This window comes from Enhydra lutris, unplaced genomic scaffold (assembly GCF_002288905.1).
Source record: "Enhydra lutris kenyoni isolate GAN:26980312 unplaced genomic scaffold, ASM228890v2 scaffoldscaffold12, whole genome shotgun sequence".
In the NCBI taxonomy this organism is placed as follows: domain Eukaryota; kingdom Metazoa; phylum Chordata; class Mammalia; order Carnivora; family Mustelidae; genus Enhydra; species Enhydra lutris.
In genome coordinates this window covers 27,879,720-27,901,995 of record NW_019154096.1, presented here as the reverse complement: position 1 = coordinate 27,901,995, position 22,276 = coordinate 27,879,720, and the positions used below count along the sequence as shown (strand labels likewise).

The following is a 22,276-nucleotide window of genomic DNA, read 5'->3' as shown; positions in this document are numbered from 1 at the left end:
CCTTTCTGGCCCCGCCCACCCGGCAGTAGGGGGACCCCAGACTGAGTTAGGCTGCGTACGAGCGCCTGAGTCCACATAGTGCGAAACCTCCCTTTTTTCTAGGTTCTGGGTGATCTAGAAGATTTAGATCCTAAACCTCACGAGACATCTTTCTTCTCATACAACATCTTTCCGCTTATTTAATCTTTGCAGTACGGTAGCCCCGTAGGTTTCTTTGAAGCTGTTAGACAGGCAATCTATTGGGCAACCCAGCTGCGGGGTCCTCGCGGCCTTCTCAGCTGCCTCCGCCGGGGTCCGGAGTGGACCTGGCGCCGAATCAGTGGCTGGCCCAGGTGTCGGGGTGAGTGTGGGGGGGCGGGGAGACTGCGGACAGGGAACAGCTCGAAAACTGGGGAGCAGGTTGAATAGCTGGGGCTGCGGACTCTAGTCTGAGCTGCGGGAGAGTCTCCGATGCTGACCGCGCCTCACTCTCGGCCTTCCGGGCTTTCTTGCCGGCAGGACCGGAAGGGAGAGGTGCACCTGCAGCCTGGCCTTCTCGGGTCCCAGGCCCAAGAGGTTCAGATTTATTGGGGTCCCTCTCCGTGCTTTGGCGCGGGAAAAAAGATCTTGTCGCCTACGGTGAGCTGGAGTTCCAACAATTTGGACGTCAGCTCCAGGCTTCGGATTTGGAAGACAAAACCCCTGACTAACCTGAACAGCTGTCCTTTTAGAGGGTGGCCCCTGAATGAGCTTGGGGTAGGAAATACCGTGAGGAGGATGTTGCAGTTCTTCAGGAAAGGTGACAGGAATCTAAACGGAGTATGGAAAAGTCATGAGCTCTGTGGCCGGTTGGATTTGTTGGATTTGGATTGTGCCCGAAGTTGAAGTTTATAGCCTATATGATTGAGAAGGTGGTGCCATTAAAATTAGGAGACCTTACATGAGGAGGAGGAATTTTGTGGAACTTGGGATATATCCAGTTTGAAACTGTGGCTTAGGTGTGGATGGTAGAAAGATTAAAAGGGGGGTCAGGGCGAAGGCCGGGAAGTAAACCGAAAAGAAACTTTCAAGGTGAGAACCAAATCAGGTGATATTTCACGTAATAAGGTAAGAAGTATTTGTTTTGGTTTGGTTTGGGGAACGTTATCAATGACATGAAATGCTGCAAGGGCCAAAGGAGCAAGTTGAAGTCTGAGGCTAGGAAGCTGGATTTGAGAATTAGGAAGTCGTTAGGCCATTAGGCTTTAATACAGTTAGTAACTGGTAGGAGAAACTGCAAGTGTAAACTAATCCTTCATCATTTGGAGCAGGACGCAAAAGATATTGAGGATGTCAAGTCCCTAAGAGGCTTGGGGTTTGTTTTAAAGAATGCAAGGCACATTGTGTTTTGGGGCAGAAAGCAATTAACCAATGTGTAAGAGTAAAGATTCAAGAAAGTGGAGATAAGACACAAGAAGAGAGAGAATGGAGTCGGGTCAAAATTACAAATGGAAGGATTAGTTTGGGAGAGAAAGGAGGACACTTTCAAATGAGACCATAGGAAAAGCTGGGGAATGAGGTGAATGAGGAATTACCTGAAATTTACATATCTTTGGTAGGAAAGCTCTCTTTGCAGTAAGGTTAGTTTTTCTTAGTAAATCTTAGGATTTTTACAATATTTCTAAACATTCGCCATAATATGCTATTGGAGTTCCCTGCAGAATAGATATTTTTTAAGCAGCCCAATAATATCTCAATGCATGAGTGGCAAATGGCTTTTATAGAGAAGAGGAATTCTCTCTCCCTCTACAAATGATCTCACCTGTTACACAGAGAAATTAGAAGCAATCATCTTCCTACAGCCAAATGTACAAACCTTCTTCCCTTTCATTTAAAGAGGAAAAGTGTCCAGGGGTACCTGGGTGGCTCAGTCAGTTAAGTGGCTGCCTTCAGCCTGAGTCATCATCCCAGGGTCCTGGCCTAGAACCCCCCACCCCCGTTTCTTCCTCTCCCCACTCTTCTCCCTCTCCCCCTCTTGTGCTCTCTCACACTCCCTCCCTCTCAAATAAATAATATCTAAAAAATAAAAAGGAAGAAAAGTGTCCCTTACTAAGGAAGGCATATCCTTTCATTTAGTCTCCCAGTGCCATCCTTGCTTACCCTGTCAGTATCTTCTTTTTTTTTTTTCAATTATTTCCTACATTATCCACCTTTCCCCTTCTACTACTCACGCCTTTCCTTCAGCAATTAGAAATATTCTTCCTTAACTGCATGAAATACTCCCATTTATTTTCATGTCTTTTCATGCTCTTCACAGTTAGAGTTCTTGAATGTATCATCTACTCTCCTTATCTCTGATTTTCCCACTTTTTGTTATTTATTTCTTAGCCCATTTCAGCCTGTGTTGTTCCTACATTCCACTGAACTATCACTAAAAGTACCTTTGCTAAGATCACCAATATCCTCTATGTGTTAAATCATAAATTCTCAATAGGGACAAAAATTGCTTTGTGAGGTGCAAAAATGAAAAAATCATAATCTTTATATATAAAACAGTATATATATATATTGCATAAGGAGATATACAGATATATATTATGTAATATTTAAAATTTTATGCGGGAGGATGTGATTGAAGGGGAGTCTGAAAAAGCCCTCAGCAGGTAATTTAAAAAACAAAACAAAAAACAGACATTTTCGGTTCTTTTTTTTTTCTTTTTTTGTTCAATTCTTCTTGTCGCTTGACCTCTTTGTGCCATTTAAAATGTTTGGTATTCCATTCTTCTGGAAACACATTAACACACGTTGGTTACTAAAAATCGTTACCCCCCCCCACCCTTTTTTATTGCTCTTCGGCCACATGTTCTCAGCTTTTTTTTAAGGCCTATCTCCTTAACCCACTTGCTATTCGGGTGTTGGAGTTCTTTCCATAGCTGTCTTCTTAGTATGTACATTCTCTCTTTGTAGTTTTTTTTCTTGTAGCTATAATTCCCATTAATAAAAAGTCATATTTATTCCTAAGTGTGTCTCCAACTCAGCTTCTCTTTGTAGCACTAGACCTACATATCTAATAGTCTTTTGAATATATCCATTTGGGTCAAATATATCCAGAATTGGGTCAATATACAGGACCAGGGCTAAGTGCCTCATTTTTCCTCTCATCTCCACCCCCCCCAAATCCACCTAATCTGCTCAAGCCTAAACAGTTCTCTTATCTTTTTATTTTATTCATCCCTACTGTCAATACTGTAGTCCAGGCCATTACCATAATTTATCTCTGAACTGGTGTCCTGTTATTCAATTTCCACAGTATAATTTCTCTTAAAACTGTAAATCGGATTTCATGAGTTCCCTGCTTAAAACCATGAAAAACTGCACTGAGAATTAAGTCAACCAATCTCATCTTATCTCCTTCCCAGGCTCATCTCGCCACTTCCCTTCACCTCCTAAAATTGCTAAATTTATACTGGATTTCTTTACTTGTGTTCTCTGTCACCTCAAAGATTTGTGGAATTTTGAAGGACGCTGTATTTCCCCCGTCATAATAGGAATTGCTTCTTACTGTATTAAGTTGTTTGCCTTCTTTGGTGAACTTTAAACTGAGTTCAGAGACTTTGTTCACCTTTCTATCCCCATTACTTACCATATATAAAACATAAAACTACTTGTTGAATGAATAAATGGTCAAAATACTGTCTGAGAATCAGAGAAGCTAGATTCTTCCCTGGTCTCATTCTCTTACCTTGCCCATAGGCCCTTCCTTCTATGCCTCTGTTCTGTTTTATGTAAAAGGAATACATTTTCTTTTTGAGACATTATTCCAAGGACATTTTGACTAGCGGTCTTCCTCGACTTATGCTGAGGTTATGTCCTGAAAATACTGTAAGTCAAAGATGCATTTAATATACCTAGACCTTCTGAGCCTCATAGCTTAGCCTAGCCTACCTTAAATTGTGCTCAGGACACTAAACATTAGCCCACAGTTCAGCAAAATTACATAACACAAAGTTTATTTTATAGTTAAGTGTTGAATATCTTATGTAATTTGTTGAAAACTGAAGTGAAGAACAGAATGGTTGCAAGTGTATTTGTTGTTTTACTCTGGTGATCAGGTGGCTGACTGGGAGTTGCATCTGGCCGCCTCTGCCCAGCATCTCAAGAGAGTATTATGTCATTCTCCCAGAAAAATCAAAATTCGAAATTGAATGTGTGGATTCTAATGGATGCGTATCACTTTTGCACAATTATAAAGTAGAAAAGTCTTAAGTCAAAGTGTAAGTCAGGGACCATTTGTACTATAATTGCATTGTTTATGAATCATCAGGTTGACCGTTCAACATCAGGTAGGGAGGATTTATGAAATATTTAAGATGCAAAGTTCCAATGGAACTTTCTCACATGGCTTTAACATAAGCTGGTAGCATTCTGTTTTCTGACTCAGAAGTCACTAAAAACAAAAAGATGGTTGTGGTTGCAGTGAGTGTCCAGCTTTCCCGGAAAGTTTATTAGAATGATGAAAGGAGTAACTGCAGCTATTAAAAGGATAAGCAACTAAAAAAACGGGCTAATTTACACTGCCACATGTGACATTTATTTGATTGTTATATGCATTAGGCTCTTGATCATAAAGGAATAGGAGAAACAAGCTCTCTTTTCTCACAATAGAAGGGTAAGGTGGGTTTTAAAGCTAAGCACTGTTGAGAGCTACAAGTGTTATGCTTTCATCTGAGCCCTAAGGAAGCAAATCCAGATGGCGGGTTTAACTTGCTGTATTCTTCAGAGATTAGAACTGTTGCCAACAAAAACAACTTTGGTGCAAACTTCCTGGAAAGAATTTTTCACCAGTTTAAGAGGATGAATAGGAACCTGGCCTCCAAAATAAAGGAACTGTGAAGTCACTTGCTACAAGAACTTGCTGCAAGACCAAGCAGCTCTTCTAGGGAATACTGTGGCAGCAAAGTTCCACAGATCCATACGAACTATACCTTCTATAGGATGAATGGTTTAAGAAGATAACTTAAGTCAGCTCTTTTAAATATAATGTCTGCTCTAAATAATTTATTAGAACACATTTTGGCTTCTAACTACATTAAGAAGCCCATCCTTCAGCTCTTCTTAAATTATAAACTCAAAGAGCATATTCGTTGCTCAGTCCTGTATAGTAACCACCAGCTACATGTAGTTACATACATTTAAATTAGTGAAAATGAAAACTTCAGTACATCCATTGCATTAGCCATGTGTCAAGTGTTCAGTGACCACCTATGACTAGTGGATACTATATTGGACAGAGAAGATACAAGACATATCCATCATTGTAGGAAATTCTGTTGCACAGTGCAGCATTAGAGTATGTTCCTAATAATTATGTATGTACTTATAATTAGTCTCCAGGAGCCCAAGATTCACCAGACCTGGGTTTGAACCCTAGCTCTTATACTTATTGTGTGATCTGATTTAACATTTCTAAGACTTCATGATCTTATCTGTAAAACGGGGGTAAGCGCAATATTTATAACATTGAGTCGTGAAGATTCAGTGAGATAATGTAGGGAAGTGCCTAGCATAGTGCCTGGCCCACAGTAAGTACTCAGTACCTTTTAGATATTATTAATTTATTTATTCTTAATGAATAAAAAACTTGGAATAGAGCTAAAAATTTAATTTTGTAAAGAATACCATATTCCCTAGCTGGCTCACTTGAAGTACTCAAATCTGAGTCTCTGAGTAGGTTACAGTGTTCTCCTTTCAGCTATACTTCATATTTTAGATGAAGATTTTATTTTAAGAAAATGTGTCATAATGTAAATTTAGTTGCAGATCTTATCATTGGATATTCCTGTTTCTTTTTTTTTTTAAGTGACTCAACAGAGGTTATAGTTAAAGTCAGTAGCTTCTATACACAAGTCTGTATTCTAGTGACACTACTTAACATTCAAATAGAAATATAAGGCTGACACAAAGCAAACCTGTTAAAGCATCTGACTAGATAAAGAAGAAAAATTTAACAAGTTTCAATATTAATCTAGAAAAATTTAATAGGTCCAAAGCCTAAGGGTTTATTGCTGCCAACTCACAGTGATTGCTTGGCTCAATAGAGATGGCTTTGAACAAAGAAACATTGTTTGTTTCTAATGAACAAGAACGTAAAAATGTTAACAGCATTCATAGTTATTAATACAGTAATTACTAAAACACATCTTAGTAATTAGTAATTACTTAGTAATTAGTAATTTATGTAAAAACTTCTGAACATGTGCCAAACAGGAAGGGGAAATCATCACCAGATAGTCCTTAAATGCCAGCTGCTTTCATAAAATAAATGACTTGCTCTCAAAAGAACTGGTCAGGTTGGTGTCATTATTTTCTGAACTGAATGAATCCATTCTGTAAAGTCTTCCTTTCCTTTTTGGGATTTATCTTCATCAGAGAAGCTGTATGTATTCATTTTAAATGTTTTACAGTTGGACTATATTTACACAATACAAAATTTTGAATTACTGGACCACTAGGCTAAACACCTGGTAAGTGATGTTATCTACATAAAAGAAGAGAACACCTTAAGGTAATTAAATAGTTTTCTACTGTCCCCCATTTGCAAGGATAATAAAGTTTTTATTTGAAATATAGTTAGCACTCAGAAAATTACATGTCAGAATGTAAAACCCAATGAATTATCACAAAATGAATACAACTTGTAACTATCATCTTGATCAAGAAATAAAACATTACAAGCATCTTAGGAAATATCCCCCATGGCCCCTCTTAGTCACTGTCCCCACTCTCCATAAAAGATAGCATTTGATTTCTCAAACCATAGATTAGTTTTGTCTGTTCTAGAATGTCATATAAATAGAATCATACTGTATGTATCATTTTGTATTTGGTTTTGTTTGTTCAATATTGCGTTTGTAAGTTTCGTCCATATTTGCTTCATGTAGCAGTAGCTTGTTTTCATTGCTGTATAATAATTCATTTTCATAGTATACTATAGTTTATTTTTCTATTATACTATTAATAAATATCTGAGTTCCAGGTTTTCGCTATAACAGTATATTTTTATACATGTTTTTGGTGCACAATTGTACACATTTATGTTTAATCCACCTGGAAGTAGATTCATGTGTCACAGTTATTAAGAATATTTTTAAATGAAATATAATTCACATGCTATGGAACTCATCATTTTAAAGCATACCGTTTAGTAGTTTTTAGTATATTCACAAAGTTGCACAATCATTATCTCTAATTCCAGATGTTTATCACCTTAAAAAGAAATGGAAAACCCATAACCACTAACTCCGCATTCTTCCCTCCCACCCAACCCTGGCAACTACTAACCTAATTTCTGTCTCTGTAGATTTGCTTATTCTGAGCATTTTATAAAATGAAATCATACAATATGTGACCTTTTGTGTCTGGCTTCTTTTACCAAGCATAATGTTTTCATGGTTTATTCCTTTTTAGGGCTGAATAATCTTCCATTGTTAGAAAATTATTTACCCATTCATCAGTTGATAGACATTTGAGTTGTCTCCACTTTTTGACTATTCTGAGTAATGCTGCTAGGAAAGTTTATATACAAGTTTTTGTATGGACATGCATTTCCAGTTCTCTTAGTTTCATACCTAGTAGTAGAATTGCTGAGTAATTTGGTAACTCTTACCTTTAACTTTTTGAAGAACTCACTGTTTTCCACAGCGTCTGTACCATTTTACATTTCTGTCAACAAAGTATGAGGGTTCTAGCTTCTCCACATTCTTGTCAATACTTGTTATTGTCTGCATCTTAATTATATCTAGCCTATTGGATATGAAATGTTACCCCCATTGAGATTTTGATTTACATTTGAAAAGATATTGAGCACCTTTCCTTGTGCTTATTGATCATTTGTGTGTATATCCTCTTTGGAATAATGTTTTGAAATTCTTTGCCCATTTTTTGTATTGTGTTGTCCTTTTATTAAGTGTTCTCTTTATATTCTGGATTATAGTCCCTTATAAAATATGTGTTTGCAGTTATTCTCTCATTCTGTGGGAGTCTTTTTATTTTCTTGGTAATGCCCTTCAGAATACAGAAGTTTTAAATTCTGATACAAGTCCAGGTTATCTGTTTCTTCTTTTGTTGCTTGTGCTTTTGGTGTCATCTTAAAAAATTATCTAATCCAAAGTCATAAGGACTTAATAGATACCTTTTTTCTAAAAGTTTTTAATAGTTTCAGTTCCTATGTTTAGGTCTTGATACATCTTGAGTTAATTTTTGCATATGACATAAGTAGAGGTCCACATTCGTTCTTTTTGCATGTGGGAATCTAGTTGTCCCAGCACCATTTGCTGAAAGACTATTCTCTCTCCCACTGAATGGTCTCGGTAATTTTATCAAAAATCAATGACCATATATGTATAAAGGTTAATTTCAGAATTCTCCATTCTATTGCATTGATCTGTATGACTGTTCTGCCAGTATGTCATAGTACATTTGTAGTAGCAGGTTTTGAAATCTGGAAGTATGAGTCCTCCAGATTTTTTTTCAAGATTGTTGTGGCTATCCTTGGTCTCTTTCATTTCCATATGAATTTTAGGACCATCCTGTTAGTTTCCACCAAAAAAAAAAAAAAAAAAAGGGCAGCTGGCATTATAGTAGGGATTACATTGACTCTTAAGCCAATTTGGAGGGTATTGCTATCTTAACGATATTAAGTTTTCTAATCCATGAATGTGAAATATCTTCCCATGTTTTAGATATTTTTAATTTCTAATTTCTTGCAGTGATGTTCTGTACTACTCAATGTATACTAATAATGCTCTGTACTGTTCTATATTAATGATGCTCTAATACTATTCAATGTACTTGCTGTTGTGTTATATTTAGTCCTAAATATTTTGATCTTCTTGATGCTCTTGTAATTGGAATTGTTTTCTCAATTTCATTTTCAGATTATTTATTGCTAATGTGTAGAAATACCATTGGTTTTTAGAAGTATTAATTTGTATCCTGCAACCTTGCTGAATCTGTTTATTAGCTATGATTTTGTGCATGTGAGCGTGCGCGCGCGCGCGTGTGTGTGTGTGTGTGTGTTCCTTAGAACTTTACATAGACGAGATTTTAACATCTGCAAATTGAGGTAGTTTTATTTCTTCCTTTCCATTTTGGAAGCCTTTTGTCTCATTTTCTTGCCTGATTGCCCTGGCTAGAATCTCTAGTACTATACTGAATAAAAATGATGAGCGTGAACACCATTGTTTATTCTTGATATTAAGGGGAAAGCTTTTAATCTGTAGTCATTAAATATGATGTTAGTTATGGGATTTTCACAGATGCTCTGTTCTCTTGAGATTAGGATATTTCTTTTTCTAGTTTGTTTTTCTTGTAAACAGGTGCTAGATTTTACCAAATGATTTTCCTGCATGTTTGGAAATCATTATTTTTTTGTCTTTTGCGTAGATTGTATGTTATATTGATTGACTTTCATATGTTGAACCAATCTTCCATTCTTGGAATAAATCCCATTGGTGTATAATCTTTATATGGTGCTGGATTCAGTTTGTTAGTATTTTGTCAAGGATTTTTACAGCTATTCTTAAGTGATAGTGGTCTGTAGTTTCTTCTGACGCCTTTCTCTGGTTTTGGTGTCAGAATAATATAAGGATACTTTTTGATGTACACTAAATTTAAACTTTTTTCCCCCCAGAAAATGATCCACAGTCTATTTCTCATAAACTGTTCCGGTGACATATTTCTGGAGAAGCACTGGAAGAGTGTTGTGAGCCAGTCTGTCTGTGATTATTTCTTTGAAGCTCAAGAGAAAGCCGCTGATGTTGAAAATGTACCACCTGTCATTTCAACACCTCATCACTACCTCATCAGTATATACAGGGACAAACTCTTCTTTGTGTCTGTCATACAGACTGAAGTGCCCCCTCTCTTTGTAATTGAGTTCCTACATCGAGTTGCTGACACTTTTCAGGTTGGTTATTCATCAACTCTTTTGAACTTAAATTACTCAAGTTAGTTGGGGGTGGGACACCTAATCATATTCTTTAATTATCCAGCTTTTGATGTGTCTTTTGTCTCTCTCTTCTTTTCAACTAAGTATAAATTCATGAACCCTTTTTTTGTAGGGTACACAGCAGTGCACATGGCTACTCCATTCACTGTTTCAGTAGAACCCAGTAATCTCATGGTCATGGAAACCATATTTATATGTATTACAAATTATGTCATCAGGAAACTGTAAAGCCCTCTACATACAGTTCCTTGAATGGTCCCAGGATTTTTATTGGTTATGTAATCTTCTAATATTTACATTTTATTATCTTGCTAAGTGTACCAAATAATTGAAAACATACCTGTGTTTTGGGGGGTATCTAATCAGGGCAAATTAAGTTTATAGTTCACATCCTAGTTTAATGTTTCAAAGTCCTCTCTGGATTAATATGTAATAGGAATTCAGTTCAGTCTAAAAATACTGAGAAAATATTGAGGACTAGAACTAGGGAGTTTTTTTCACTCTGACATATTTTCAACATCTTAATGAATTATGCCTCTGTAAGTTTATCCTTCTGAACAGAGTGTTTAGAAAGCCTTTCTTCATGTGTTCCATTGTGCAATATTATGTACATTTTGTTAAGGACTACTTTGGTGAGTGTTCGGAAGCTGCAATTAAGGATAATGTGGTCATTGTATATGAGCTCTTGGAAGAAATGTTAGACAATGGATTTCCACTGGCTACTGAGTCTAATATTTTGAAAGAACTGATTAAACCACCAACAATTCTCCGTTCTGTCGTCAACTCTATTACAGGTAAGGTGAAAACATGCTGCATTCGGAACTGAGCAATTAAAACTTTATAAACAACTCCTTGTTACTTATGATCTTGCAGATACTAAGGTAGTCCAATTTGGTCAGAGTTAAAGTTAGTGGTATTGTTAAAATGAATGTGTATTTCTTTTCATGAGGAAACTAGATCTTAAATGGTAAAGAAAACTTGATTATTACTCTTTTATTAAAGACCACAAAAACATTATTACTATTACTTAACACTAAATAATATGACTGAATAAATTTTCCCAGCCAGTCCTAAGGAAGCCAATATAGTGAAGCTATAAAAGGGAAGCTTACATGTGAGGCTACTTAGAACATCTAATCTATTTATAGACTGCCATTTTACTATTTAAATTAGTATTAGTTTATGTAATGTGATGAAGATGTTAACTAACACTATACTCGGTAATCATTATAGTATATAAGTGTATCAAATCAACATGTTGTATACCTTAAACTTAACACCATGTTATGTATCAGTGGTCTCTCAATACAAGCTGGGAGAAAAATAAAAATTAATAAATAGCATTATAAAACTGGCTATCCAGTATAAAACTGTTGCTACCCCCAAATTACTAGGAAATAGAAAATTTAAGACTCTCTACCACAGAGGACGTATTGTGTCCTCCAAGTCTTTCTTTTATACATGTAGAAGATTTATTAAGCCAAAAAGAGATAGGAAATTAATCTATTTGTGAGATTTCATGCATTGTGGGCCTTGTACTTGTGTTACAAATTTCTAATCTTTGTTTGCTTTTTGAGTATAGCTAGAAATTAGGTACGTCCAGATGACAGTATTTTTTGAGAGTATTGAAGTCTTCTAGAGAAAGATTACTGTCAGATGTTACATGCCACACCAGCTACACTTTCTGCCATTTTAAACCCCTCTCCAAGTGTATTGACCTAAAAAATAGGGCAAGAGAGGCCTCTGAAAAAAGCGTTATTCTTCTTCTCTATAAGGCTGAGCGCTGGGAGAAATTCAAGGAAAGATGAGATGGAGTGTATGTGCCTAAAAGTTACACTCTGGATGGGAGATTGGGGGAAAAAATTAAAGTATGTAAATACTATAAGATTATAAAAGGCAATTCCATACTTTATGAACATTATAGTGCCACTGGAAAGTACACATAATATAGTACTAAGTGAAAAAAAATTTACCAAAAACTCTACAAAACTATAAAAATTTCTCTTAATTACACATAAACATTCATACAGACAAAAAAATTCTAAGATGTTTTCAATAATGACCATCTCCAGCTAAGGAACTACGTACTGTCTTTTTTTTTTTTTGCTTTATACTTTCTAATTTCTAAAATAAACATGTATTTCATAGTTACTAAAATATAGAATGAAAATATATAGGTTATTAAGGCAGTGCATTATGGAATTAAAGAGAATGGTTCAGTAAATGAATTGTGGTGCTTGGCCCAAGTGCAGGGCCCTAGAGAATCAGCAGAATTTAGGGAGAGTGGGAGGAATAAAAGCATTTTGTAGATGGAACTATATGAGAAAAAACACATACAAAATGAAAAATGTTGAATTGTATGAATTCATTTAGCAGGAACAGAGCTGTTTTTTTAGCTGAGTAATGAGATCTGAAACTTAAGAGTTAAGTTGAGGAAGTTCTTGAATAGTAGGCTAAATATTTAGTTTTTATCATAAAGCCAGTGTGGAAACATTGTAAGTTTGAACAGGAAGGTGAAAGCAGTGCTTTTAGAAAATTCTGAGAAGCTAAAGGTTTGGAGAAACAAACACCATCATAATTAGACTGTAAAGTTACATATACAGTATGATTGCAACTCTATTTTAAGATGCAGTTGGAAAAAAAGCAAACTTGTCAAAATAGAAAAAAATAAGTCCAACTTATTTATGAGGGAAATGTTTAAAGAAGTATACCAAAATGTTAATGGTAGTTGTATTTTGGTAATAGGAAGCTAGATTCTTTTTAGCCTTTTCTGAACTTTCCATGTGTTATTACTAAGCATGTACTACTTTTGAGTTGGAAATGTAAATTAACCAAAATGTTAAATATGTCACAGCTCAAGGTTATGTTTTGGACAACCAGACTTATTTTCAGACGTATGTCAATTTACCAATAAATTAGCCAGATATTAAACATTAGCCATATTGCAGCCATATGGGTGTGCTGACCTTAAAATGGGAAAAGGCCAGAGTGTGTTCTTCATCCAGTTACTCCGCTTAGGCCTGCGTGGCAGCATGTCATGTAGAATTTAAGCTGAATACCAAAGGGCCTACTTAGCACTCTGTATTCTCAGTGGAGACATTTGATCGGCGGGTTTTAAAACAACTAGCCTCTTTTCTTCATTAGTGGCAGCAGGACAAGATTTGTTGTTGAGCCACTGGAATTAGGTTAGGTTACTGATAACTCAGGAAGCAAAAGATAAGTATATGAATTTAACCTGGTTTGGCACATAGAGGACCACGTGGCCTATTTCTGTCTTCTAGAAATTTGATCATATTGGTATGGCTATATCTCCAGCAGTTCTGGCGACTGTCCACAACTTCAATGAAGAAAAACCCAGACATTAAAGAAGCAGCTATAGTATTCTTCTTTTTTTTTCCCTGTTAATTGCTTTTCTTTTTTCATTTTTAAAGTAAACTATACACCCAATGTGGGGCTAAAACTCATGATCCACAGGTCAAGGGTCGCATGCTCTACCAACTGAGCCAGCCAGGCACCCCTGTTAATAGCTTTCCAGATCACCATTTTATGCAATACCTTTGCTTTCTCTTTTTCTGGCTTTCTAGGCAGTAGTAATGTTGGGGACACACTCCCCACTGGGCAGCTGTCCAACATTCCATGGCGCCGGGCAGGGGTAAAGTACACAAACAATGAAGCCTATTTTGATGTCGTTGAAGAAATAGATGCAATTATAGATAAATCAGGTAATTGCGTGCATGTGGTCTTATTTGGGAAAACAGTTGAGCTGACATACGCTGAATAGAAAATTGAAATCCCTTGGTAGTATGGTTTCCGCAGAAAGGCATTCATTTCCTAATGGCTTAAAAATCTGTTTATTTTGCCCAGAGGTTACATATAATTTTCATAACCACTAGCTGAGATCTGCCAAACCTTTGTAAATCAGATCTCATGCTGCCTCACTTTAAACTAGCTATTACCCTGTATGCCTCTTCCTCTTCCCATTTTTTTAGCATTTATTGTTTATCTGCCATGCACCATACTTTCGCTACCACTGTATATGCAGTACTTGTAATAAAGACCCCAGACAAAACAGCAGTACTGTATTAGAACCATAAAATTTTATTAAAAGTATCTAGTCCAACCCTCACATTTTATATCTAATGAAACTGAGGCTCAGAAGGGTTTAGTAATCTGCTTAAGGTCACATAGCTAGTTGGTGTATGAAAATGAGCTATCGTGAATTAATAGCCAGTATCTTTTCTTCAGTGGGTACCCTTTTCACTATAAAATTCCATCATACAGAGTAATAGCTGTACTATTATGGAATAATGGCTCCTATTTCTTAAAAGTTAACAGCTTAGTCCATTTCAATGAGAAATTTTCCTTATTTTTAAATTCCATCAAAAAATATTTCAACTTCAAACACTTTTTTTTTTCCTAAGAGGGAAAGAATTGGGGGAGAGGGCCAGAGGCAGAGGGAGAGAGAGAGAATCTTAAGCAGGCTCTACACCCAGCATGGAGCCCAAGGCAGGGCTCGATCTCATGACCCTGAGATCATGACCTGAGCTGAAACCAAGAGTCAAAGACTTAACCGACTGAGCCACCCAGGCACCCCCAAAATATTTTAATTTCATATCCAGCAGTCTTACAAAGTTGACTCCACAAAGATAGAGGCAGTTTTGACATTCCTTAGAATTACCACAGTCCTACCAGAGTTAGATGTCGGCTGTGGTACTTAGTGAAGAAGCTGTCATAACCAATGTAATGGATCCCCAGTCCACTAACTTGTTAGTAGATGTGTAAGTTTCATTATGTCTGACACCCAGAAGGTGTCTCCATTACTTCAGATACAGTGATTTCTCTAGTAAAGACTCAGAGTCCAGTGACGTTACCACTTTATTTCTTTCTTCAGGATCTACAGTCTTTGCAGAAATTCAGGGGGTCATTGATGCTTGCATTAAGCTATCTGGAATGCCTGACCTTTCTCTTTCTTTTATGGTAAGTTTTGTTCTCCTGTCGTGTAGCTCTTTGCATGCCTACTATATATGAAGTACTAAATGAAATGATAAATACTGAGAGATGTTTGTATCTTAGATTATAAGGATTATCTCAGAAATATTCTAAGATTGATTTATTGAGAGAGAGAGATAAAGAGCACACACTTGAGCGTGAGCAGAGGGAAGGGTAGAGGGAGAAAAAGAGAGAGTCTCAAGCAGACTCCATGCTGAGCCAAGAGCCTGACGTGGGGCTTGATCTCACAATCCTGAGATCATGACGTGAGCCAAAATCAAGAATCAACCACTCAACTGACTGAGCCACCCAGGCACCACCTATCTCAGAAATATTCTTAGCCAGCTTCCCAAGACAGTGGCTTAGGTAATGAGCATGGCGTTTATAGAAGGCTGAGGAGAGGTCTCCTGGGTGTGTTAGAAGAGGCTTAAACAGCTGGCTGGCTTTCACAGATCTGTAGTCTCACTTACTGAATTATTATTTGCTTTGCTGGTATGAAAGGTCATTGATCTTTTGCATTATTTTAGACTCAGCATGATACACTACTAAGAAAAAAGAACGGAGTTCTGATGCTAACTTGTCCTGTCCCACATATAAAATATCTGTGGGGCTCCTGGGTGGCTCAGTCAGTTAGGCAGCCAGCTCTTGATTCTGGCTCAGTTCATGATCTCAGGGTCCTGGGATCGAGCTTCACATCAGGCTACATGCTTGGTGGGGAGTGCGCTTGAGGATTTTCTCTCTCCCTCTCCCTCTGCCCCTTCCCCCTCACACATGCATTCTCTCTTTCTGTCTCTCAAATAAATCTTAAAAAAATAGATATATTTGAAAGCCTTATGAAACCATTAAGTTTATGTTACTGTGGTCATAGTAACAACCTCTTAACATCACTGTTTTATCCTTAGGGAGTATTTAATTTCTCAAATATCTAAGTAGAGTTGCCATATTCCATGCATTCTGTGAATATTGCCGTCTTGTTTTCCTGGCAGAACCCACGGCTTCTAGATGATGTCAGCTTCCACCCCTGCATCCGGTTTAAGCGCTGGGAATCTGAAAGAGTTTTGTCCTTCATTCCTCCAGATGGAAATTTCCGGCTCATATCATATCGTGTCAGCTCACAAAAGTATGTTGATGCATCAGCTAGAAATCTGCTATCATGTATCTGTGTGATGGGTGACCTCACCTTTTTCATTCTGACAGTTGGATACTTGAATTCATCACTGCCCCCTTTAGCCATGGCTCACCAGGAAACCTAGGAAGAACTGGTGAAAATATGTATCTAAAATAATCAGTATACCTTAAATATGAGAATATAAAGTAGTAGTAAAAGAGACTAGTAAAACATATACCTGAGAACAAGCAGGCGTTTTTGACTTTGCATTAGCTATGCAAAACCTGGAACCCGTGTGGTCTGTAGACTTCAGAGCTGACAGAAGGAGCTCCAGCTCTCTAAGCTATCTCCCAACTAACTGGCTTCAGGTCACCCTTTTGTGTACTAAGGTTTAAATGAATTGGCATTATGGGTTGTAAATGGTTTGTCCCTTGAAAATATCAGAAGGTATTTGGGTAATATCAGATGGGACTCAAAAGCAGAGGAATTATTTCTTGGCTCTAGCCACATAGGGACTATTTTATTTAGGATAATTTAAAATTATCTTTTCTGTGGGATCTTAATTTCTTCAAATGAGGGCTATTTGCCCTAGTTGTTTATACTATCTTTTTTTTTTTTTAAGATTTTTATTTATTTGACAGAGACACAGCAAGAGAGGGAACACAAGCAGGGGGAGTGTGAGAGGGAGAAGCAGGCTTCCCACTGAGCAGGGAGCCTAATGCAGGGCTCGATCCTAGGACCCTTGGATCATGACCTGAGCCGAAGGCAGACGCTTAACAACTGAGCCACCCAGGCACCCCTGTTTATATTGTCTTGATTCCTATCTTAATGTGCATACTTACTGCTCAGAAATTGTGTGATTCCTCGTGTGGTGGTACTCATACCCTCTGGTAAGTACCAGTGAATGCTGAGTCTCCAGTTCTAGGGGGTATATGGCCCTATAGTGGAGTCAGAGTTAGAGTAGGATACGCTGGACTGAGGTTTCCAGTTCCCTCAAGAGCTGTCTCACACCATTAATTATGTTTGTGGTCGTGTCTGTCTTTCTCTTTTCAGTCTAGTGGCAATACCGGTGTATGTGAAACACAGCATCAGCTTTAAGGAGAACAGTTCTTGCGGTAGATTTGATATTACGATTGGACCAAAGCAGAATATGGGGAAAACTATTGAAGGAATCACGGTAACAGTTCACATGCCAAAAGTTGTGCTGAATATGAACCTGACGCCAACACAAGGCAGCTATACATTTGATCCAGTTACCAAGGTACAGCTCCCTCTAATCAAGAGTGAGCAAATGTTTCTGCAGTCTTTATTTTATGATGGCAGGGAGGGCGGAAGGAAGGGTTTAAAGTTCCTAACAAGACCTGGAGAGCATACTATGCTGTGCTCTCACTCCTGGCTGCGGAGGGAATCCCGCGTCTGCTGCTGAGATGAACCGAAAAGTAAGACTCATTCTGTTATCCTTCAGAGTGTGCCTTTCCTCATCCACTGGTAATCTAGTAATCTTTCCTCATCCATTGGTAATCGCTGAGGAAGATGTAAAAACCTTTTTAGAAAGAGAAAAACAGTATCTGGATATAAGAAGTTAGTATTGTAGTCTCTTAATTGTTAAATTTTCTGTAGTAATTGATCATTATGAACTTTCTTTTTAATTTAAAAGAACTGTTCATACTCTTCCATAGGGGATGCTGGCTAGGAAAGCCTCTTCTCACCAAATAAAATAAATGTGCCTCTAGCAACGGGTTTTCAGAGAAATTGTAAAAGATGGTTTCCTCTCAGCTTTCTGCTTGGGTAAAAAGTATGATTGTTTTCAACCGCAGAGACGTGGAACTGCCTGCTAAGTGAAAAGGCGTATTTTTAAATAAAATCATTGAATGTTAAAGATCGTCTAATCCTGTCCTAAGGATTTGAAGAATCTCCCTAGAGATTACCCAGGGCTGAGAAATGAAGGCAGAGCTCCAGACCCCTGGCCCGTCACCTTGGCTTCAACTGTAATAGTTGCACTTTCTTGATTCTTACTGAGCTTCCGCACTAAAGATTTTACTTGACCAAAGAAAGCTAAAAAGTTTGAAAAACACCAATTTAGGTTCCATTTTCTCATGTTACAGCAGAGTAAACTGAGGCCCAGAGACTTACAGTGAAGGTGGTATAGTAGAAAGAACATTTGAAATCAGATCAGGTTCGAATCCCAACCTTGCCTCTAAACTAGCTGTGTGACCTTGAGCAAGTCATTTGACCACTGAGCCTCAGTTTCTTTGTAAGAAGACGACAAAAGCTATATCACAGGCCTCTTCGAGATAACATATGAATAGTGCTAAGCGCAGTGCTATATCCAGAAGTAAGTAGATGCTCTATAAATGTTGGTTCTCTGCCCTTGCCATTCGGAGTCACAGAACTGATTTGTGGTAAAATCCCATGAAGATCCCAGGTCTCTTGTTTCCAAGACACTGTACTTCATTCTGTACAGAAGTTTATGGTGCCTTTGAACATTTGTGCTTAGTAAATGGTTCAGATTGTATTTGTTTTTTATGTCTTTTTAAGGTACTAACATGGGATGTGGGAAAAATTACTCCTCAGAAGCTCCCAAGTCTTAAAGGACTGGTAAATTTACAGTCTGGAGCGCCCAAGCCAGAAGAGAATCCAAGTCTCAACATACAGTTCAAGATCCAGCAGCTTGCTATTTCTGGTAAGGACAACTTTTGACTTGTGTTTAAGAGTGAACTGAGTTCTGCTGAGGTCAGCTCTCAGGAGCTTCAAAGGGTAGGAGCATTCCCTCGCGTTCCCTCGCGTTCCCTCTTTAGGAAGAACAACAGCTTGTTTGCCTGCCACCCTGGGCTGTGGGGCCATCCTCTCAGGTACGATGATTTTGCAGAGCTCCTTATTTCACACAGCTTTCTTCCACCAGACCCTCCTCATCCAAGCACGAAGGAAGGAGTCATTCATACTCACAGGAAGGACTATTCTTCAAAGACATTCCTGGCCCGCATGGGAATCTAAACTAAAAACATGCCCCCACAGAGCTGTAACACATGAATAGTAGAAGGGAGATTGCTTCCAAATGGTAGAAGGGACACTGGGTTAATGTCAGATTTACTGGGTAGTGTTCATTGCTAAACAAGTAATTGTTGGTTGCTGTGGCCAGGAAAATAATTTGTTCCTTTGCTTACCTGTTCTTTTTGACACAGGCTTAAAAGTAAACCGCTTGGACATGTATGGGGAGAAATATAAGCCATTTAAAGGAGTCAAATATGTCACGAAAGCTGGAAAGTTCCAAGTGAGAACATGAGAAGAGGCCAAAATTCCTCAAGATCTGTTTGTTTTCCTAGTGTCATTATAGTTTATTACTGTTAGGTACCAAGTGGGTGGGAATCCATATTCTAGTCGAAGCATTCCGGTTGAGCTACACAAGCTAATGAAGTTGCTTAGTAATCAGTGTGGGGTTCTGAAGAGGTTTAGGCTAAGGAAACTTTGAATGACTTAGCTTATTTTTTTAATCTTTTCAGTTAGGAAGATTCTGGAGGTGATTGCCTCCGTGGCGGGGGGGGGGGGTGGCCTCAGCTGGAGGCTCCACATTGTAACAACAGTAAAGGCAGAAAGCTGCAGTGATAACCTCTCCCCTAGAACAACTGAACTGATCTCAGTCAGCAGGAGCTGTCCCCATCTGTAATATGATGTATCACAAGTGCAGCCCAGTGTCACACCTGATCTTAGCCGTCCCAAATCAGCATCTGTCCCAACAGAGGAAGTTCCCCCCACCCCAAGAAGTTTACAAAAAACTGCCTCTTCAAGTGTTTGCCTTATTCAGCTTTTCACTTGTGCCATTAAGCAAGCACTGTAGCAAAAGCCACTTCCACTGGCCCAGGCAGGGAGCCCCATGGCTCCAAGCTCCATTCTCACTGTACTTGGTCTTGTATTTTTTATAAATGAGATTTTTACGTAAAGCTCAGATTTTGATTTACAGGGACCTTGCTGCAGGAAGTACCATCTCCGTTTTGTGCCACTAGTTCAGCTGTTAGATAGTATAGTCAATATCATTTGTATCAAAGGGGCGAATGCTTTATTAAGGCAATAAAAGGAAACACTACTTCTGCTTTTAGGAAGTTGTTGCAAGCACAAGCATTTGAAATTTGAAGCAAATTAAAGCATCAAAGCAAAACCGAAGTGAACTTTGCCACCTTCATGTTTTATAAAGCTTATCTACACCACTTAAACCATTGTTAGCCTAAAGGCCTCAAGCCCTCCTTCAGCAAAAGCAAGAAAATGGGCCTGCTTCACTGTCTTCACTTTTTTTTTACTCTTTTATCTTTTTTATTGTTGTTCTTAAGGTCTTGAATTTACCTGCGTCCCTTGTCTTAAGGGGGAGCTCTCTTTTCGTAGTCTGTGCTTCCCAAGGCTACAGTGGCCAATAGGTTCTTTCCTGAAACTTGTCATACTTGTTATTTGAACGTCTCCACTGTACTGACTTGGAAGTATATGATATTGAGGCAGTAACAAGATCCTCGGTAACACTAACAAAACCATCATCTTGGTTGGGAAGTCAGTCTAGGGTTGTATCCTTTCACTAAACTTCACTGGCTTTGAAGTCCTTGCCCAGTCATTTTGCCTCATTACACACAAAGAATGGAGAAAGGCTGAGAGATACAAGTGCTTGTTCTTCATGGTTCCCACTTGTTCTTGCTTATGCTGTTTTCTTCTTATAACTGACTCCATTCTCTCCTTTCGTCTTGGCTTGTAACTCCCTTTTCCATGTAATGCTAAGAATGGCCCTTAAATTCATCCCATTCTGCTGTCAAGGGCTAGTGGTCGCTGCTGCTACAGAGAGCCCACCAGACAGCAGCCTTCTCACCTTTGCCCGCCTAGGGTACCCAGCCCGCCTTTCGTCTAATAGGAAATGGCACTTTTTGCAAATTTGAAATTTCTTGGGTAACCAAATCAGCTTGGCAGCTAAAATCAAGATGTTGCCAAATATCTATTTCCTTTGCCTAAGGCTAATTACCCAGTCTGATTGCTTTAATTTTTAATGTCTTTTAATGTCCTATCTCAAAAGAACAATCAGTACATTTGCTTTTCTTTCCGCAGAATCCCTGATCTCAACCATGTATATCTGGACTGTCCAATTTTCTTTCTGTGCTACCTTCTCTTATATATAAAAAAGCAGATTATATGCCAAGAGCCCGTTGTCTCTAGCAATTTCTGCTATATCTTCCAAGTAGATTGTTTCCTTTTACAATTAAATTATTGTATTTATTAATTTGAATCCAGCAAATCCTTTCTCTAATCTGGCTATACTGTCAATAAAAAGGTGAAAGCAACAAGTTGATTTTTTAGCTTGACTGTTGATTGAGCGTTCTCAGGTGGGCACACGTCAGCGTCACAGCAGGCTAACCGTGACCGGATTCTGTTCTGTATCATCACATAAGGTGTAATGGTTGCTGCAAAGCACTTGCAAGTGCTCCTCTCTTCACCTCAGTGTGTCAACAGCCACAGATACTTTCTCTGAGCATCACCCTCTGGCCAGAGACTGAGCAGCAAGTGATCAAAGTTACTCTCCCTATCACCACCACCACCACCACCTACTAATAACAAAGATCCATGAATACTTAGTAGTAGCAGAATATTTTTCAGACACAGAATCCAGCTAATCTCAGAATGGCCCCTTTTTATAAATTCTTAAAGGAGATCTCCTAAGAGCAAATGAAGATGCTCATTTTCTGCATAAGGAAGTTACCATCATTCAGAGAGAATTCATGTGATGGGTTCATCCCTAAAGTACAATAGAACAACCCTTGGAAGGTGCTGGTCTTCACTGTTCTTAGAGTCCTCTGATTTCAGAAAACAACTAAAAAATTTAATGCAGCAGGAAGGTGGTACCCATGAACATATGGTGAGTAACAAAAATGAGACCAGAATTTGTTTCCAGATACTGCCGAGCTCATTCCGTAGTCTTGGACATTTTTCTTGAACTCAGCAGTCTGGAATCTTGCTTCCCTGGTCAGCAACGCTTCTAAATCAGGATAAATGTAGTCCGCAGCTCGCTCTCTCTCTTTAATGATCCCCTTTCAGATCCAGAAAATCAGGCAAAAACAGTGATGTGTCCCTTATAATCCCAAGTACCTACTCCTACTTTTGGTCTGTGCTTCCTCAAGCAAGAGGAATATGTCCCCAAAGCTAGCTCGGCCTTCTAGTCCTGGTGGATCTCTGACAGCCCTATCGTT

At 38.3% G+C, this 22,276-nt stretch overlaps 1 protein-coding gene across 5 annotated transcripts; it reads left to right on the top strand.

Annotated features, from left to right (window-relative positions):
- The first annotated feature begins 294 nt into the window (after positions 1 to 294).
- On the top strand, positions 295 to 21,381 carry LOC111144800 (adaptor related protein complex 3 mu 1 subunit). 5 transcript variants are annotated; one of them, XM_022499282.1, is made up of 9 exons: positions 295 to 340; positions 9,650 to 9,925; positions 10,590 to 10,761; positions 13,552 to 13,689; positions 14,859 to 14,944; positions 15,943 to 16,076; positions 17,118 to 17,325; positions 18,603 to 18,747; positions 19,247 to 21,381. In XM_022499282.1, the coding sequence occupies exons 2-9, from the start codon at positions 9,653 to 9,655 to the stop codon at positions 19,345 to 19,347; spliced, it is 1,257 nt and encodes a 418-aa protein (XP_022354990.1). In that variant the 5' UTR covers positions 295 to 340; positions 9,650 to 9,652; the 3' UTR covers positions 19,348 to 21,381. The 5 variants fall into 5 exon arrangements, with proteins under 5 accessions (XP_022354990.1, XP_022354992.1, XP_022354991.1 ...); XM_022499284.1 differs by lacking the exon at positions 295 to 340 and adding an exon at positions 430 to 1,050 and having other exon boundaries at positions 19,247 to 21,375; XM_022499283.1 differs by lacking the exon at positions 295 to 340 and adding an exon at positions 430 to 1,086 and having other exon boundaries at positions 19,247 to 21,375.
- Positions 21,382 to 22,276: the final 895 nt, after the last annotated feature.

Bases quoted from the DNA above. Each gene is read 5' to 3' on its own strand.
- LOC111144800 (XM_022499281.1), top strand. From the start codon at position 9,617: ATGTACACTAAATTTAAACTTTTTTCCCCCCAGAAAATGATCCACAGT. The intron at 9,926-10,589 runs GTTGGTTATTCA...CATTTTGTTAAG, and splicing joins GAGTTGCTGACACTTTTCAG to GACTACTTTGGTGAGTGTTC. The intron at 17,326-18,602 runs GTACAGCTCCCT...TGTCTTTTTAAG, and splicing joins CATTTGATCCAGTTACCAAG to GTACTAACATGGGATGTGGG.